Consider the following 14,564-nt stretch of genomic DNA (forward strand, 5'->3'; position numbering starts at 1 on the left):
GGGGCTTCCTGCCGTAACGGCCAGGCATGAACCCTTGACCAAAAGCAACACGGACCTTTTTAAAGTTTTTCCAAGCGCGCGTGTCTTGTAAGTGCCAGGTTTCTGAGCCGGGGCCCAGAGACGGAAATCACCTCGGCCAAGGCTGTGCGCCCTTGCCGCGCGGGGAGTGCCACTCGTCTCTGCCCAGCGCTGCCCTGGCTCATCCCCACTTTCAGCTTCTCTGTCCTTCCGGATCCTGCTCAGATTCTCACAGTGGTGCCCTCCTGGAACTTCCCCCCCCATAGTCCTTCCTCTGAACTCCCACGGTTCTTTGGTAACTTCACTGTACTCTATACCTGATCTATTGTATTGAACTGCGTTTGTCATCTCCCGCGCATTACAGCGCATTACAGGACATTTCAAGACCCATTACAGTGGGTCTTGAAAGAAAAGGTTCAGTTAATCTGCAATGGCCATCTTTCTATTGCTTAGAAAGCAGTTCTACTTAGGGCTTGATTCATTGTCAGATGGTCAGTAAATGGGAACAGAGACAGGTTTCTAGTCTACTCTAGTCTAGTCCAAGGTTCTTCTCACTAAATCATGAGTACATTGGTTTACCAGTACTACCCCTTTCCTTGGCTGTATAAACTCCTGGCCTGTGCTGTGGGCCACTGAGAAGGGAGAAGGATCTGTAATTTTTTAAAAACACTGTTGACATTTGGTGACTGTTTGGATTCTTGGGCTGCTCTTAGGTGCTTTTCTGTGTGCCAGCAGGGACCAGGGCATCTCCAGAAGTCTGCACAGCCAGGCATAAGTGACATTTTCTGTAATTCTGCTTCCAATATTTTTATACTCATAAGTAGGGGTTAGTGAAATTGAAGGGGAAGACTGAAAGAGAGGTCATCAAAGGGTAATAGGTAGTCTGAGTTGTACTTGAGTTAATATACAGTTGACCTTGAACGGGGGGAATAGGTGGGGTGGGTTGGGGACCTCCCCTGATTGAAAATCCAGCTGTAACTTTTGATGCCCCCCAAACTTACCTACTAATAGTCTACTTTTGATTGGAAGCTTTACTGATAACATAAGTGGTAGGTTAGCACATATTTGGTACCTTAGATGTATTATGTACTGTGTTCTTACAGTAATACCTAACTTTGTCTTAAAATTTCATTGGCGTTTCTAGGCTATACAGTTCCTCTGCATTTTCGAATTGTTGCAAATCTCCAAAAAAAAAAATTTCCCAGTGTATTTATTGGGGAAAAAAAATCCATGTGCAAGTGGACCTGCACAGTTCAAACCCATGTTGTTCAAGGGTCAACTGTACTTGAAATTGCATTTTTAGTATAAAAGCATCTGAGACCTATAAAAGACTGATGGAAGATACATGGAGCTTCAGCAAGGATCTCAGTACCTTCTTTCTCTGGTCTTGTCCAGCACCTCCCGCCTGGGTTCTTCCCTGCACTTGGGGTTATGGTGGGGGATTGGGCAAGTGCAATGCTGGGGCAGGTGCTCCATTGTGTCATCTCCAGGCAGTCCTCAGCAGGTGCTAGATGTTACACTGTAGTGAGAAAGGGATGGCACAAAAATGGTGGAAAAAGAAAGGAGGGGAGCTGAGTGTGACAGGGGCACTGATGCACTTTCCCACCTCCTCGTCTTTACTTAAATGCCATCTTCTCAGCGGGTCTTCTCAAACCTTTTTAGAATTGCAGCTCATTTTCCAGCTCTCTCCATGGTCTTTGCTTCATTTTTCTCCTATAGCTCCTATCATCACCTAACATACCATATTTGTTACAGATTTTATTGTCTTTTTCTTCTCATCAGAATAAAGGCTTCTTGAGGGTGGGGACTTTTCACATCTGGAACAGTATATGGTACGTCCAGGTGCTCAGTATTTGCGGAATGAATCAATGGGTATCTCATTTTCTCTGCTTGGCTCTTTTCCCACTCCCAGAGAGTTGTAAAATTAAGAAAGGAAGAGTACAGACAAAATATAATGGGGAAAAAAGTCTGTTCCCTAGTCCTGAAGAAATTAAGACTGAAGAGAAAAATATTCAGCAAGACAGACTCTGTTTACACTGAGTTGTGGTGTCGCGCGCCCCACCCCCCCGCCCCTCGCAAGCGAACTCAGGTATGATCTTGTATGTACTGGGGTATTTATGGGAATGAGAGGACAGACTTTTGGAATGGTGGTTATTCCTAGAAAATATGAGATGCATCATTAATTATGACTAAACTATTATAACTATAAAGGTTGTTAGGAGCCCTCATAGAAGCCTAGTCTTAGGCCCAAGTAGTTTAGTTTTCTTTCTGGCAGCAAGACCCAGAAACTTGGCCTGCTTTCCTCTCTGACACTTAACTGTACTTTTCTGAGGTTCTTCCTCCCCCCCAAACAGGGAAGCCAGAACTAATGAGTGATTAAGTTGAATTTAAGCCCAGGTCTCTTTGATTTCTTTCCATAGTACTGTGGGAAAAAGCTGAGGAAGGAGACAGAATGTGGGGTAGAAAGAGAACCGTGGCTCAAAAGGAAGAAGGAAAAGGAGAAATGGGAGTCAACGAGGAAAATCCTGCAGTCCTTGGATACTTAGGTAGTCCATGACCAAGCCCTAAAATTCTGTACAATTTTTTGTGCTTCTCCTGCTGCTTCCCTCCCCCTCAGCTAGATGATTAGTGTTCAACAGATTTTTCAGAGATCTGTGACAGCAAAAAGATTTTGAACCAACCACTGAACCATGTAGTTTGTAGTATTTTTAATGAAGCTATTTTAAATGGATTTTTTCTTTTCTTTTTCTTTCTTTTTTTTTATTTTTTATTTTTTAAGATTTGTTCTTTTATTTGAGAGAGAGATATTGAGCAGGAGGAGCAGAGGGAGAAGAGAGAATTTCAAGCAGACTCTGTGCTTAGCACAGAGCTTGAGGCTGGGCTCCATCCCAGGACTCCGAGATCATGACCTGAGCTGAAATCAGAAGTTAAACACTTAGCTCACTGCACCAACTAAGTGCCCCTTAAATGGATTTTTTTCCCCCTTAAAATAAGGAAAGGGATGAGAGCGTTCTTCCTGGGCCAAATAGCTTATAAAAGCCTGGTTATAGGCAAAAGGGTGAAATAGGTTAATTTTCTCAGCTGTATCTGTGAAAGCAGAAGTCATGGGTATTCAGTTTCTGTCGCTAGAAATATTTGTGATACATTGAAACCCAGTAGATTTCCAGGATAGAGTAATTCACAGTGTTTTGTAGAATTTCACAAAGTATGGTTTGCTTTAATAAATTTCCGAGTTGCCTGCAAAATGCCTTGGGGATTTGGGACACGGGCTTTGACACATGGTGTGGGAAAGGATGAAAACACGATGGTCCTGGAGAATCTGGGGGTATGGTCTAGCATCTACAGACCTTATTTGAGGGTCTAGGACAGGTATGAGCAAACACCTGGGATTGGAACTACTGCAGACCCAATCTGAGCTGCCTCCTGTTTTTATAATTAGGACACAACCATGCCTATGTGTTCCCATATTATTTATACTTGCTTTCAGCTCCAAGGACAGAGTTGTATGGTTTTTACAGGGATCATATGTCCTGGAAAGCCTACAATATTTGCTATGTGGGCTTTTACGGAGCAAGTTTGCCAGTCTTGGCCTAGGGTCTAAGTGAATGAGGGAAACAGGAAAAGGCTTGTACTGATCACATGTATACCTTCCTTTAAAATCTGTATCTGTAGGGGCACCTGGGTGGCTCAGTCATTAAGCATCTATCTGCCTTTCAGCATTTTGGGATCAAGCCCTGCATCGGGCTCCCTGCTCGGCGGGAAGCCTGCTTCTCCCTCTCCCACTTCCCCTGCTTGTGTTCCCTCTCTTGGTCTGTCTCTCTCTGTCAAATAAAATCTTAAAAAATATATATATCTATAGTATGTCCATCTATTAACAATCTGTGGGTCCATGCTGGCCCTAATTTATAGACGAAGTAAATTCTCTGTGCACACACTTTGATTTTATGTGTACACACATTTGAATAATGTGTGTATACGTGTTATTTAACTAAAGTTTAATTTTGGCCCATGTCCCATACTACGTTTCCACTTGAAACTTTCAAATTAAATTTAAGCATTTTTTTTTTAAGAGAACGTTTTTGTACTTTGAAAACTATTGTGGTAGAACAGCTCCAATGAGGCAACTCCCTGGGAAAAGATAATTTGTCTGGCAGCAATGGAAGAATCAGAAAATTAGAAAATTTTCAGATTACTGTTGTGTTTTGAACTATTACTTAATCACCGTCAGCTATGATTGTTCTCACAAATTCCCAATGACAATTTTCATTCAAATGGTGCCGTATATTTGAGTAGTGCTTTATCAAATATTTTCATGTGTATATTATTTCAAACAATTCTGTGATGTAGGCAGGGTAGAAATATTACCAAGCACCGCATTTCCTATTGTTTTCAAGTGTGAAATTGAGGCCTAGGGGGACTCCAGTGATTCCTTCCTGCTCACATGGGGAATTAGTTACAGCACCCGGGGTTAAGGATCCTATAAAATTGTTAGTAACTGGAATTACTCTTTGCTTTTGTATTTGTATGTTAACATACACAAAAATCAGAGTGAAGAATATTAATTTCTACTCATTCATAAAATGAGGATAGAATCTTGTAGCCCAGCTGTCAGGATTAGAGAACATGTCTGAGCTTGCTCAGGAAAGTGCCAGGAGCAGAATAAGCACTTAGCAAATTATGGCTATTATACTTTTCCCAGGGTGATGCGATTGTTTTGATTCTCTTAATTAGAATATATCATTTATTAAACTGTACCATTCTTAACTTTTCTTTTGCAAAAAAAGTATAAAAACTATTTTCTGTCTATGGTTGCAGTTTTATTCCCCAAGGGAACTAACAATATGGGAACAATTAAACACAATACAATGTATCAAACTCAAATAAAATGCAGCTTTGGAGTTCATGTTTCAGGTTTTTTTTTTATTGTAGTGGTATCATTTACTTTGGTAAATTCATATCCCGATTTAAAATGCCCCAAAACAAATAATTTTTTTAAATAAATTCAAGTACTGTATTTTAAAATGTACATGTTATACACACAAGAGATGCATAGCGGAATTACTATAACAAGCAATTATGATGCCCAGTACTGTTCTGAACACTGCATGTAGATTAACTAGATATTGTTTTATTATGATTACTGTTGCTTAGTACAGTAACTTTAGTACAATAGTTTATATGATTGCATTTTTCAAAGCATTAATGAAATTAGTAGTAGCATAGCATTTAACTAATATTGAATGAAAACACTGTATAAGATGTATTTTAGGACAGATGCTTACACAAGAATAAGCATTTAACATGCTATTGTATCCTTGACAAAACAAATCATCCCTTTTGCTAAATAGAATAAGAGAGGCTGAAAGGAATCTAAAGGTAATTGAAAAAGAAAATTTTAAAATTTTATATCCCTGCATTATGTTAAAGATGATTTAACATAATTTTCTCCTGGTTAAAATATATATTTTGTTCTGAGTGAAATGAGAGAGAGATTGCAAAGACTGGTAATGAAAATGCTAACTGAGCTGTAGCCCTTTGATGATACTTTAGCTGGGAAAAAGTATGGTAAGTTGTACTCAACATTTTTTGTTTTTTGCTTAGAAAAAAAGTGATAGCCTATAAATTTCTAATGTTTTAAAACAGGTATTTATTATTTAAGGTCTTAAAATAAATAAATATGCCTGTATTAAACAAATTAAGTTGTTTAAAAAACTTTGCAACAGTACTTGGCTTATTCACAAATAGGTTTTCTGTCTGTATTTATTACAGTTTGAACAATTTGAAAATGGAAATCCTGCAAATACTCATCACTTAGATAACAATATTGTTCTCTTAACTCACATAAATGATTGCAAGAAATATTTATAATACTTTTACCTAGTATCTTACCTAATGCTCACACTAGATATTCAAATTAGTCACATTTAATTTTACAGAAGGAAAAGTTGGGATGGTGAGATTAGAGAACTCTATTCTAGTAATGGTAGCAACAAGATTTTCATCTTTTATTTGTGCCACTGGCCTTCTGATTTTTTGTGGGGGAGGACACAACCTTAAAGGTCCTTGAATAAAGTAACTCTTCGGAAAACCGATCATATTACAAAAAGCTTTTGGATGAAGATTTATTTAATCATCAGATTAGCCAGGGGTGTGTTCTATAGTTTGTTTGGAAGTGCTTGTGGAAAGTAACTCTGTTATTTTTCTAAGTATGCAAATGATTGTCTCAAAATAAAAAAAAATTTTTTGATATGTGACTAGTGAGTCCTCTTTAAAAGTTTGTTTACAATTGCTTTCTTTTTTAAGTAGAAAAATCTTTTTAGCTATAACCAGTCATGGAATAATGATGAATAAGTCAGTGTGATTCTTAATATAATACAATCATACTTAAACAAATTGTTCCTTTTCCTTAGAATACTCAGCCACTGAGTGAAATTTCAAAGACTTTTAACCAAGCCACCTTAATGCTTATAGTCTCTGATAAAATTTCAAGAGGAAAAGAACACTATTTGGAGTAAACAAAATAGAAACCATACTGAATTTCTGATTTTATTTTGAAGCTCCTCTTCTTCAAAGAATGCATCCATAATTAGATTCAGAGAAATTGTGTCCCTTCCTGTTTGTTTTCTGAAGAGAATCACACATTAATCATTGCACACATACTTAATAACTTACATTTTGGGACAGAAAGCAGTCAGCATGGCCCACCTTGGTCCACCCTAATGTCATTTTCAAATCAAGTCAAGTACTGTCGTTGGATTAATTAGCTGCTGATGGAGGTTTGATAGAGGGGATACTGCATGATCTTCTCATGATAAGCCTGACTTCTATATCTGGTAGATTATCCTGCTTAGTCTGTAAACACCCTTCATCAGTGGCTGCTAAATGAAGATCAAATCGAAGAGAAACCGATTTTTTCCTTAATCGAGGGTTATCTTTAAAGAAGGAGCCTTCCCATTCTTTAATAACTTCATCCACCTTCTCTGTCCTGAAATGATACAATAAACCTTTCCATATGAAGAAGTATGGATCTATTTAAAATATGTAATATGGATTCCACATAAAAAAGAAATCAAGAAATTTATGTAATTCATAATTGACACATTTTGAGTTATAACTCACAATTTACATTGTAGAGTTTATAATTTACATACTTTAAAAATCACACAGGTATAATTTCTAAGGAATTCTAGGGAATTTTCATGTTTTGATTATATTTTTGGAAAAATAGTGAATTAGGATTGAGTACTATATCTGAGTTTTGTTTAAATTTATTTAACTCATGTCAGAGTTAAAAAATAGCATATTAAAATTATGTTTGAAAACACGCAAAGATTACTGAAGTTTGCATGTGTTTATTATTATTAGTCAAAGTTATTTTACTTACTGAATAGTGCCACGAGCCTCAGTGCTCTCCTTCACAATATTTCCATTTAGTATTGCCTGTTTGGTCACTGTTTCCACTTTTTCGTTCTCATACTTTTGTGGGAGCTTCGTTGAAAAAGATATTTCATTTATAATGGCTGTGAAAATGTTATCGTGAAACGTTAAACCACAGTGTTGAGTACTAGTCACAGTTGATTCATATGTCAAACTTTCAAATATTGCTTGTTTTTGCTACTTTATAGTATTTAGTTATAATCCTTATAAATGGCACTTTATTTTTTAAGTTTGTTTACTTATATCAGAAACTCACCTGAAGGTAAAACAAAACCAACTCTACTTGTCGAAGGTTTTTGTTCTTTTTTCTCACCTTGGATACAACCATAATATCTGAAATTGAAAAGAATTATATTATAGAAGCAACACTGTATTAGCATATAATTGAAACAAATGCTCACCAGTAAGAGAATGGATAAAATGTAGTGTATTCATACAATGGAAATTCTATTTAACAATGAAAATAAATGAACTAAGGGTACACTGTTTCTTTATGATGAATCTTCTAGTATACCACTGAGTGGGAAAATTGAAAGGTAGTTTGTAGCTAATTTTATAAAGGTTAAAATAATAGGCAAAACAATTTCATGTTTTGTTCAGGGATATATATACATATTAGTAGAAAGGAATGTTTAAGGCAAATAAGCATCAGATTCAGGAGCTAGGTTAGACTAAGAAAGAGAATGGGGGTATGGGATAGGGTTAGGTGCCTGGAGTGGGGGTGGGGAGACTTCAGCAACACCACAAATATTTCACTTCTCAAGCTGGGGGAAGTGTGTACATGAAGTTCATGACATTCTTGATATTTTCTTGTGTATCTTAAATATAGCATAGTGAATGTTTTAAAAATTGTGTTAAAGGAATATTAAAGACCACTTTTCAACATCTTCAATGATTAGGCATTAAATAAAATCCACAACCACTTATTTTATTTAACAAGACATTATATGTGTGTGTATATTAACATACCTCTGTTTTAAGCACTTTACAAACAATCTATTCAATGCTCACAGGAATCCTATGAGGTGGATACTATCATTCCCATTTTATGGATGAAAAAACCGAGGCACAGAGAGGTTTGGTAACTTGCCTGGTGTCACTCAGCTAGTAAGTGGTAGATTTTGAATTCAATCCATGTTTTTCAAAACTTTAGTAAATGTCAAAACTTATTATAGGTTAAAGCAGTTTCATCTAATTTTGTAGAAGACTCAGAATGCTGGAGCAAGCAAGAATAAAGTTTTCTTTCTATGGGAACATGGAAAATTGGAGGATGTCCTGAGCTCAAAGCCATGTGATCTTTTAAGTGATCGCTGATTATGAAACTGAATTAGTAAGAATTCCTCTTTTGTGATATTTTGATACTTTTTTTATCAAGAAATCTGGAAGTCTTTTAAATCATGTATTCAGAACTAAATTATTATTAATTTTGGCTTTTGATCTGTGGTGGGAGTGGGCCCTGGGTGGGGGGAATGTGGTAATATGTGCATTTTCCAAGCTTTCTTTGTGGGTGGTCCATAGAAGGCACTAACTAATTCTAAAAGAGATGAATGACAAGGAAAATGAGCAAGTCCAGAAAGGTCATTCTTGTAGTGATTGAGAATTATTTACATTTCGCTATAGGTGTGAAGGGCTCTTTGTTGTAGCTACTGTCCCTGACTTCGGCCATTCTGTTCATAATTTTGGGAGGCTGGAACTAGTTCTTCCACATATTCTTCACAATGTCTACTAATCCTATTTTGCTGTAGGAACCCAGGGAGCATGCCATGCTGATGATGGCTTTTTAGACGTAATTTCTCTACCTCAACAAAGACAGAAGCTCTGTATTTCTGGTCAAGTGACCATTAACGACTGCATATGGAATTAGGTACCTGATTTCTTCCTTTTCTAGGAGGCGGCGATAAGTGGCGATTTCCTGTTCTAGCCTCATCTTCGTGTTGAGAAGCATCTCGTGCTCTTGAAGCTGCTTTTCAATGCCCCGCCTTACTTCCTGCAGCTCTTTTTCTAGTCCTTCAATCACGGCCTCTAGATCTTGCAGCTGCATCTGGTAATGTTGCTCACTGGCGTGTAGGGAGTTTTCAAGGCCTCTTTCCTGTTTTATATAGACTTTCATCAGTGAAATCAGTGAGACAAAATGTGCTGCTGAGATCGGATTTACAATGTCTCCATTCTATCGTGTTCTTTCAAAGTTTGCCATAATGGTATGTCACTTATGCAAAAGATGCTTCCTTACAACTGTGTGGAGGACTCAAATGAAAAAAAAATGTATCTAGATAGCTAGAGAGCTTACTATTTCAAAGGAATCCCGTGGTAATTCTTATGGCAAAAAAAAAAAAAAAACTGCAGTGTGACTGACTTATTATCATTCTGATTTATTTGGCTTTTTAAAAATTGGGAATATAGAATATTGAATGTTAAAGCAGAGCAGGCTGCTTAGAAAAGGCATTTTAGGAAGGTATTTAAATATTTTTTACTATTAGAAATTTTAGGCATGGAGATAAAAGACTCCCTCCCCGCCCCCCCGCCCCTCCCCCACCAAGGCTATATTCTCCCACTGCAGCTCTAATTAGAGAACCCTTGGATGATAAGAAAGGATTACTCCTTCTTATAGCCATGAACTAGACCTTGAACGAACTGAGAATAGCAATGGCCATGATGGGGGTGGGGGTTAGTTGAACTAGGACCAGGGATAGAATTCTGTGGCCTTGCTTTTCAAGTTTCTCTCTGTAAGGTAATGGGTATTATTCCTTTCTCTCTTTCTCTTTTAATCAACAAATGTCTGGGGACTCAGTGGGCCAGTCTCTTTTGAGCTCATTCTCACCACTGCCTGGAGAGACTCAATTTCCACTTGCAGGTGGTGCCACTGGCGTCGCGCTTCCTTGAGTTCTGCTCGAGCTGCCTTTAAAGCCTCTTCATCTTTGTCCATTTTTTTGCTCATATCTTCTTCTAGCTTTAAGTAAGCCACCAGCCACAAGAATAACAGAAACAAAGAGCGCTCTTGAAAATGAGACCTTTAAAAGTCATCCTAGAAACACAGCATAGGCGCCTCATCAGTTTTTCTTTAAACTGTTAAATTTCAAAAGTGCGTCCCAGGGCTTAGTTACTCATTAGTCAGATAGGGGAGCATATGAATTGCTTCAGTGTTCTGAGACATAAAATGAACCTCAGGCATTTCTTCCTAATATGATAATCTATGAAATGCAGAGAAAAATACTTCTATTAAATGAAAAGTACCATTTTGGAGAATCTAAGTTGAGGCCTCTGATTCTTAACTTTCTATTATTTATGACCTTATGAGGAAGATGGGTTGAAACTTAGCTATTATTTCCCCCTGTATTTTCTTGTAGGCTGCTTTGTAAAAGCAGATAAAGTTATGTATCTGAAACCGATCAATTCTGGAACTGGGCATATGGACAGAGATTAAATACTGCTGGGAAGTTATATTATGAATAATTTAGAGAATTAGGTTATCATAGGCATTAGAGGCTCTAAAATGACTTCCGTAGAAGGAGAACCCCCAGTCAATTTACCTTATTTAACCGATCTTTTTGGAAAGCATGTTAATCTTGGGTATCTGGGGAAGTAGCCAAAATTACATCTTTAAAGATTGTTTTCTAAATGTCATCATATTAAATAACAAGTGGAATATGTTATATTTGGCTTTGAATGTTCTTATGCTGATGTTCAAATCAAATGAAAGTATCCTTTGACAGAATTCTCAACATTTGGTCCCAAGAGCAGCAGAGGCAACGTATGGAATTGACTGTAGTATTTTGTAGCAAAAATTACAACTTATTAATGCTTTTATAAAAATTCATTTTGCAATCACAAATTTTAATTTGATGGTACAATAGATTTTTTTTTTTTTTTTAAAGAAAGCACTGCAGTAAATGAAAGTTCACAAAGTTTAGGGCAAGGCATTAAAGAACAAAATTCATACATCTCTTTTGGTTTGTTGTATCACTTTTTCTTAGTGTTAAGTTGGCAAAGTTTAGCAGCAACACTTAGCAGAGCAACTACAAAAGAGAATGTCGAGAATGTAGGAAATAGGAGAGCATAAGAATGCTTGTATCTGCTGGTCTTTTGGATTTTGTGTATGAAACCAGCAGCTACATTTATGTGGTAGCTAGATGTTGAAGGTGGTCCCCAATGACCCACACCTCCCCAAATTCATGTCCTTGTGTGGTCCCCTTCCGTACCAAATCTGGGTGGACCTTCTGTCTTGCTTTAGCCAGCAGAATGTGGCAGAAGTGCCAGCTATAGCCCTAAACCTCAGGAAGCCCTGACAGCTTGCACTCCTGTGCTTTTGGGGAGCCTTGGGCCAACATGTTAAGAAGTTTGGATATCCGGCTGGAGAGATTGCAGAGAGGCCAGATGGAGAGAGACCCTGAGGGGACCCAGAGACAGAGAAACAGACCCAACTGTCTCAGCTGAGCTGGCCTTCCAAAAATCCCCTGCCAAGGCGCCAGACACGGGAGTGAGCCACCTTGGATGTCCCAGCCCAGCTGTGCCCCAAGATGATTACAGTCTCAGCCAATGTCATGCACAGCGGAAGAATCACCCCCACTGAACCTAGTCAACCCACAAAATCATGAGAGAATGTCATGGTTGTTTTAATCCACTAAATTTGGGGGTAGTTTGTTCTACAATAATAAATCACAAAAAGCTTATGTTTCTTTATTTTATAATAATGAATCAGGCTTCCCTGAATTTATTCTGACATTCCGAATTCTTTGGGGGAAAAAAAAACCTAACTTCTAAAGTAGATATATGTTAAACAGACCCTAAACAAAACTTACTGTAGCCTTACCTTTTCCCTTTAATTTGCTAATTTTGGCATTGTGACTTACAAACTAAATAACTTGTATTGGTACCATGGCCAAATAAAATGTTTATTTGGTTTATAATTTTCAGAAATTATCATCTAATAATTTTTTCCTTTCTCTTTACAAAAGGTGAGTGAACTATTCCAATACTTAAATATCTCAGTGACTTTGCTTGATCTAGGATATTGATCATTCTTTGTGAAGAATGAAAATATTACCTAGAGGTAAAATTTATATTGTCACCAAAAATGAATTGTTAATGAAATAAAGTCCTATGATTTCCTAGAAATATTTTTTTACTTTTGGTGATTCTTCTTAAGTTCACTCTTTGCTGTATTTGGGTGCCTGGAATAGAATTTGAACTTAGATACAATAGGTAAAACAACCCCCAAACCCAAAAACCAACCCTGAATTTTTAAATCTTCTTTCTAAAATATTTGTTTGTGCATTTAATTTAAATGTTTGAGATCTTAATTAATTGCTAAATGCATTGTCACTTTAAAACAAAGTAAGTCTATGAAATTAGGATTTAGCCTTTATTCAACTGGGCTCTCCCTCTTTTTAATACTTAAATATTTCATGACTTGTACTGGAAATAAACATTTCTCATCTTGTAGTACAAAAGCAAAAATCTGTAAGTGGAGAGTCAGTATCAATTTGGGGGATTTTGATTCTCCCAGTTTATATCACTGTTTCGGAATGCCACCTTCACATACTTAGATAATTTCTATTTATAACAATCTGGTATAAAACTGATGACAGAAACCTTTCAGAAATATTTTATTTCGTTTTATCTCTACGAAGTGAGCAAGCTAATACATGTTACCATAAAGCTTGCCATTTTAAAGACGTTATTGAAACATTCTCTATAAATAACTCTGTAATATCTTTCGAAGGGTATTTGAAATGCCTCCTTCCTGAAGGATGGCTAAAAGAGGTTAGAGTGCCCCATTTTATTGCATGTTGGCCCCATGTTTTGTTAATGATAGGAACCTCACCACTGATGTAAAAATCATCAATTGACATGAATCAAATGGCCACATAACAGTATAATCCCAGCGTTTCCCCGTGGTCCCAGTCACATCGCAGTAAAACCTAAATTCCTTCCCCAGTAGACGCTGCATTGAAAAGGAAATACTGTACCTCAGAGAGGCCGGGACAGGAATTGGATAGACAGGGATTGTCTCCTTATCCTGGAAGGTGCCTGTCTGTATGAAATCATTACCTGGATCCTTGTTGAGAGCACGGTCTCTATCTGATTTCTCGTGAGGAGCTTTTCATAGTTTGCCCTGATCTCATTGAGTAGCTGGGACAGCTCCATTCTTTTCCCATCCTCCACCTTGGCTAAGTGAACCTTATCGATAGGATGAGTCGCTGCGGCAGAGCTGGTCTGTCTGCGTCGAGCAGAGACCGAGCTCCGCGGAGCCTTAAAGACGCAGAGCTCCCTTTTTCCAGAAGCACCGAAATTCCCGTGCTTCCAATCAGTTATGCAAATAGGCAGATCCTTTTCTCCTGCTGTCCTTGGTAGAGTAGAAGCCTCAGACTCTCCGTAAAGGAACAGGAAAAGGAAAACCTCCTCAGCATTTCTGAATTGGTTCTCCATAAAATTGAGCGTTTGAGGGGTGGGGGTGGGGGTGGGGGTGTCCACTTACCTTGGGTGTGAAGAAAATTGTTTTTTGTTTTCCCCCAAGATTCTGCATGGCAATTAATGAGGGCTGAAAACATGATAGCTAAAAATTTCTTTTATCGTTTTTCTTGCCATTTGGATTATTTAAACAGAGATGTTGTGGTGGGGCATTAGAAGATGTCATAAATCTCGAATATTTGGACAGGAATTGGGAAAAACTACCATCAGATGAAGCTGACAGTTGTCATTAGCCATGGAACTGACTGTATTTCTCTCAAATGCATACTGTGTGGCTCATGGCCCGCTGCTGGTCCCATGGCACAGTTTGATGGCTTGAGGTGGGTGGATTCCTGAAGGCATACCCAGAGGAAGCGGCAGCTGGAGGTAAGCGCTAATAAGCCGTGAGAGCTGAGAGTTAACATTTCCAATACTTTAACAAAGTTGAAGAAATACAACCAGATGGTCTATGTTCAGGGGGTCTTCACTGGGGAAGACTCACTGTAGGGGTTACTCCTTTGTTAGTAAACGTATAGTAAATGACAACTCATATAACATTTGCACAGCCCTCCTAACTTTAAAAAGCATCTTTATGTCTATCATTCCATCTAAACTTCACAATCCTTGTCACTTTGTAGTCTGAAAAGGTGACAAGCCTGAGG

General features: G+C 37.8%; 1 protein-coding gene across 6 annotated transcripts; it reads right to left on the minus strand.

Moving 5' to 3' along the window:
• Positions 1 to 4,917: 4,917 nt before the first annotated feature.
• On the minus strand, positions 4,918 to 13,736 carry KRT222 (keratin 222). 6 transcript variants are annotated; one of them, XM_032322266.1, is made up of 6 exons: positions 13,504 to 13,736; positions 10,274 to 10,402; positions 9,324 to 9,544; positions 7,712 to 7,788; positions 7,403 to 7,538; positions 4,918 to 7,003 (listed from the first exon to the last, which is right to left on the minus strand). In XM_032322266.1, the coding sequence occupies exons 1-6, from the start codon at positions 13,597 to 13,599 to the stop codon at positions 6,775 to 6,777; spliced, it is 888 nt and encodes a 295-aa protein (XP_032178157.1). In that variant the 5' UTR covers positions 13,600 to 13,736; the 3' UTR covers positions 4,918 to 6,774. The 6 variants fall into 6 exon arrangements, with proteins under 6 accessions (XP_032178157.1, XP_032178162.1, XP_032178161.1 ...); XM_032322271.1 differs by having other exon boundaries at positions 10,274 to 10,398; positions 13,504 to 13,617; XM_032322270.1 differs by having other exon boundaries at positions 10,274 to 10,477; positions 13,504 to 13,610.
• Between the last annotated feature and the right edge of the window lie 828 nt (positions 13,737 to 14,564).

This window comes from Mustela erminea, chromosome 18 (genome assembly GCF_009829155.1).
Source record: "Mustela erminea isolate mMusErm1 chromosome 18, mMusErm1.Pri, whole genome shotgun sequence".
Taxonomy (NCBI): domain Eukaryota; kingdom Metazoa; phylum Chordata; class Mammalia; order Carnivora; family Mustelidae; genus Mustela; species Mustela erminea.